General features: G+C 39.8%; 1 protein-coding gene across 1 annotated transcript; it reads left to right on the top strand.

Moving 5' to 3' along the window:
• Positions 1–289: 289 nt before the first annotated feature.
• Positions 290–1,227, top strand: LOC120226107 (vomeronasal type-1 receptor 4-like). Its single transcript, XM_039224314.1, is given in 2 exon segments — positions 290–623; positions 626–1,227. Coding segments are annotated over 2 exon segments (936 nt in total).
• The last annotated feature ends 4,221 nt before the right edge of the window (positions 1,228–5,448 follow it).

Genomic DNA, 5,448 nt, shown 5'->3' with positions numbered 1-5,448 from the left:
ATATTTTCCTCTGTGTTTTCCTGAAGTGACTTTACAGTTTCATGTCTTATGTTTAAGTCTTCCATCCATTTTGAGTTGATTTTTTTTGTGTATGGTATAAGATAGGGGTCCAATTTCACCCTTTGACACATGGATATACGGTTTTCCTAACACCATTTCTAAGGAAAAACTAACGATAAGTGGAGAATATTAGATTTTAGTTGACATGATGCATGAAGCCCACGCCTCATATTCCCATGCAGGATCCTCTGGTTCTGAAGATAAATTTCAGTGACTGGAAACTGGCAGAATGGCCTCCAGGGATATGGTCATAGGAGTGATCTTCTTATCCCAGACAATGGTTGGAATCTTGGGGAATTTCTCTCTTCTTTACTATTATCTCTTCCTCTCCTTCACTGGGTGCAGGTTGAAGCCCATAGATTTGATTGTTAAACACTTGATTGCAGCCAACTCCTTATCCCTCCTCTGTAAAGGAGTCCCCCAGATGATGGTAGGTTTCGGATGGAAAAATTTTCCAAGTGATTTTGGATGCAAACTTCTTTTCTATCTTCACAGAGTAAGCAGGGGTGTGTCCATAGGCAGCACCTGCCTCTTGAGTGTCTTCCAGGCCATTACGATCAGCCCCGGGACTCTAGGTGGACAAAACTTAAAAGAAAAGCTCTCAAGTGCATTGACTTCTCTATATTCCTGTGCTGGGCCATCTACATGCTGGTAAATATCATTTTCCCTCTCCATGTGACTGGCAAATGGAGCAACACGAGCCTAATGAGGAAGGATTTGGAATACTGTTTTGGGATAAATCATAACAAAATCACACAATTGCTATATGCAGTATTGTTATCCTTCCCTGATGTGTTATGTTTAGGGATCATGCTCTGGGCCAGTGGCTACGTGGTCTTCATCCTGTACAGGCACAAGCAGAGGGTCCTGCACATTCACAGGACTAATATCTCCCCGAGATCCTCTGCTGAGTCCAGAGCCACCCAGAGCATCCTCGTCCTGGTGAGCACCTTTGTGTCTTTCTACTCCCTCTCCTCCATCTGTCAAGCCTCTATTGTTGTTTTTGATAATCCCAGCTGGTTGCTGTTGAAGGTCTCTGCCTTGATCAATGGATGTTTCCCAACCTCCTCCCCCTTTGTTCTCATTAACCGTGACTCCAGTGTGTCCAGGTTCTATTTCTCCTGGGTGAGGAACACAATATCCATGAAACTCATAACAAATGTGTAAATTTTATGTTTTTTCACAGTGTACGGTTGTTTACTCATTCACCCCCTGAACGGCCAGTATCATGGCACAGCAATCACATCCCAGGAGAGTGGTCAGCAAGCCAGAATAAGCTTCTGTCCCAATAAGAAACAATCAATAGTAGTAGTAAATGTAATTGAACCAATGTAATTATTATGAAAATACTTAATACAAGTGAAATTTTATTCACACTTCCAGTGAAGTAGTTTGGAATCTGTGCAATTAAATAATTTTTCCTGAAACAATCTAGAGATTGTGAGAGAGTCTTTGAGTGTTGTAATTTGTAATTTGGTTAATTAAATATATCCAAAATTAATTAAGCTAGGAATTGTTGGGAAAGTTGCAGGAGAAATTAACATATGAGATGGCCATTCAAGAAAGTGAAGAAAAGAATGTTCTCAAGTAGTAATAAAGTAGCATGGGGTGAAGGTGGAGTGCAAATTCAGGTTCAGTTAGGAACATTTTGGGCTAAGTTATAAGACTTGTAGGTTATATCCTTAAAGAGAGAGTAGTCTTCAAAATATGATGACATGGAGGGATATTAGTATATTTAAAGCATCTTCATGTAGAAATGGACAAAGGGAAGCGGGTAGGGACAGAAGGAGCACAAAAACCTGTTTTCACTAACTAAAAAAAAAAAAGAGTGGCTAACAGCTTTTAAAAAATCAGGTAACCTACCGATTAGGAGAAGATATTTGCAAATGATATATCTAACAAGGGGTTAATATCCAAATTATAAAGAACTCACACAAGGTATGTGGGTGGCTCAGTCAGCTGAGCATCAGACTTTGGCTCAGGCATGATCTCACGACTTGTGAGTTCGAGCCCCACATTGGACTTGCTGCCGTCTGTCTGTCAGCACAGAGTTCACTTCTGATCATCTGTTCCTCTCACCTCCCCACCATGCTGTGTGCTGACAGCTCAGAGCCAGGAACCTGCTTCAGATTCTCTGTCCCCCTCTCTCTCTGACCCTCCCCTGCTCATGCTGTCTCTCTCTCTCAGAAATAAATAAAACATTTTTTCTCTTGATTCCCTTGCTTTTGGGGATGTGTCAAGTAAGAAGTTGCTGCGGTGGAGGTCAAGGAGGTTGTTTCCTGGTTTCTCCTCCAGGGTTTTGATGGTTTCCTGTCTCATGTTCAGGTCCTTTATCCATTTTGAGTTTATTTTTGTGTATGGTGTGAGAAATTGATCTAGTTTCATTCTTCTGCATGTTGCTGTCCAGTTCTCCCAACACCATCTGTTAAAGAGGCTGTCTTTTTTCCATTGGGTATTCTTTCCTGCTTTGTCAAAAATTAGTTGGCTGTATACTTTTGGGTCAAGTTCTGAGTTTTCAATTCTGTTCCATTGGTCTATGTGTCTGTTTTTGTGCCAATACCATACTGTCTTGATGATGACAGCTTTGTAGTAGAGGCTAAAGTCTGGGATGGTGATATCTCCCGTTTTGGTTTTATTCTTCAATATTCCTTTGGCTATTCAGGGTCTTTTGTGGTTCCATACAAATTTTAGGATAGTTTGTTCTAGTTTTGAGAAGTATTGGATGGACCTTGAGGGTGTTATGCTTAGCGAAATAAGTCAGGCAGAAAAGGATAAATATCATATGTTTGCACGTATAGGAGGATTAGGAGGAACTTAATGGAGGACCATGGGGGAGAAGAAGGGGGAAAATGGTGGGGGAAAGGGAGAGAGGCAAACCATGAGAGATTCTTGAATGCTGAGAACAAACTGAGGACTGATGGGTGTGTGTGTGGGGGGGAGATGGGCATGGAGGAAGGGACTTGTGGGGATGAGCCCTGGGTGTTATATGGAAACCAACTTGACAATAAACTATTTGTAAAAAAACAAATAAATAAATAAAATACAAAAAAAGAGAAATAAATAAAACATTAAAATTTTTTAAATAAAATAAATAAAAATTTCTAAAAATTAAAAAAAAAAACACATGCCACTTGGGATAAAATTGCATGAATCTGTAGAAGGCAGATTTTCCTTTAAAGTGTGAGGATGCCAGTTGGCCATGTTGGAATGAAGGATATTTGAGAATAGCACTCTCAAATGTCTAAGGTGAGGAGGTAAGGAGAGGCTTCTACTTTATTGAAATTCACTTCAATGGATACAGAAAATTATATATATATATATATATATGCAAATACAATGGAATATTATCCAGCCATACAAAGGAAAGAAATTCTGCCATTTGCAACAATACAGATGGATCTCGAGGGCATTCTGCTAAGCAAGATAAGTCAGATAGACAGAGATGCATACATGACATATATGATATTGCTTATATATGGAATCTAAATAAAAACAAACTTCCAAAAATTAGACTGGTCATTGCCAGTGTGGCTGGGGGGAAAGGGGAGATGTTGGTCAAAGGGTATAAGCTTCCAGTTATAAGATGAATAAATTGTGGGGTTCTAATGGACAGCATGGTGACTATAGCTAACAATACTGTATTATATCCTTGAAATTGCTAAGAAAATCGATTTTAAATATTATCAACACACTAAAAAAAGAATTACTTAATGAGATAAAGATGTTAACTAACCCTGTTGTGGTATTCATTTTGCAATATATATGTTATCAAATTGTCACATTGTATACCTTAAACTTGCACAATGTTAAATGCGGATTGGATCTCAATCAAACTGGGAGAGAAAAAGACTCATTGTCTTCATGTTGCTTGTTTAAGATATTAGAATCTCTTCCATACTGTGGGAGGCTGCCAATAGTCTTGCCCTTAGTTCTCCCCCCTTTTTTTTGAGGGGGGTGCAAATGGGGTAGAGGCAGAGGGAGTGGAAGGGAAAGAATCTTAAGCAGGATCCATGGTCAGCACGGAGCCCAATGTGGGGCTCGATATCACCACCCTGAAATAATGACTTGAACTGAAATCAGGAGTCCAACGTTTAGATGATTGAGCCAACCAGGTGCTCCTTTATGTTTCTTAATTGGAATATTCCTGATGGGCACTGCAAACCTTGTGCACACTGTGACTGCCATCATGGCAATGAAAGTGGGGTCCTGGCCAAAGTGCTTGGGTGCAGCATAGGGCAGATCAATAAGTCCATCTCCCATGATAAGGCTGGTCCATGAAGTAAGAGGGAATTCAGTTCAAATAATTTTTTTAAAGTTTATTTTGAAAGAGACAGAGAGAGTACACGTGGAGGACGGGCAGAAAGAGAGGGAGAATCTCAAGCAGACTCTGCACTGTCAGCATAGAGCCCAAGGTGGGGCTCAAACTCATGAAACCAAAAGATCATGACCTGAGCTGAAATCAAGAGTCAACTGCTCAACCGACTGAGCCACCTAGGAGCCCCTTCAGTTCAAATCTTTAGAAGGAAGGCTGGAGGGATCCACATTGGTGGATGTCATCTCAGGTTTCCTGATAGGTCAGATCTATTCTTGGATATGTAGATGGGCATCAGCCTGGTAGGATGTTGTAGAAAAACAGCAGTCAAATAAAATCTGTTTTACCATCAAAGAGTAGAAAAAGATATCTAAAAAAAAAAAAGATAAAAAAAGACATAGGACCTATGGAAACATTTCACAGTAAAAAAAATGCAAATAGTCATTTCACGTACAAAGAGGTATCCATCCTCAAGGGGCATCTGTATCGCTCAGTTGGTTTGAGCGTCTGAATCTTGATTTTGACTCAGGTCATGATCTCACAGTTTGTGAGTTCCAGCCCCACATCAGGGTCTGCACTGGCAGCTCAGAGCTTGCTTGGGATACTGTCTCCCTCTCTCTCTCTGCCCCTCCCCAACTTGCTCTCTATCTCACGCTGAAAACAAATAAAAATAAACTTAAAGACATTTTAGCATATATATTTTTTAAATCTTATAATTTTATTTTATACATAATATAACGTTTAAAATATAATGTGCAGTATAATAATATATAAATTAAAAAAAATTTTTTAATGTTTTATTTATTTCTAGGAGAGAGAAAGAGAGACAGCGTGAGCAGGGGAGGGTCAGAGAGAGAGGGAGTCACAGACTGAAACAGGCTCCAGGCTCTGAGCTGGCAGTCAGCACAGAGCCCGACGTGGGGCTCGAACCCACGAACCGCGAGATCATGACCTAAGCGAAAGTCGGACACTTAACCGACTAAGCCACCCAGGTACCCCAATAATATATAAATTTTTAAACATCATGAATATATGTATGTTACATGTAACATATAAGTTATATGTAATATATATAT

Source organism: Hyaena hyaena, unplaced genomic scaffold (assembly GCF_003009895.1).
Source record: "Hyaena hyaena isolate Hyena2069 unplaced genomic scaffold, ASM300989v1 scaffold_1584, whole genome shotgun sequence".
Taxonomy (NCBI): Eukaryota; Metazoa; Chordata; class Mammalia; order Carnivora; family Hyaenidae; genus Hyaena; species Hyaena hyaena.
Note: the sequence above shows the minus strand (reverse complement) of the source record. Positions and strands in the feature narration are given on the sequence as shown.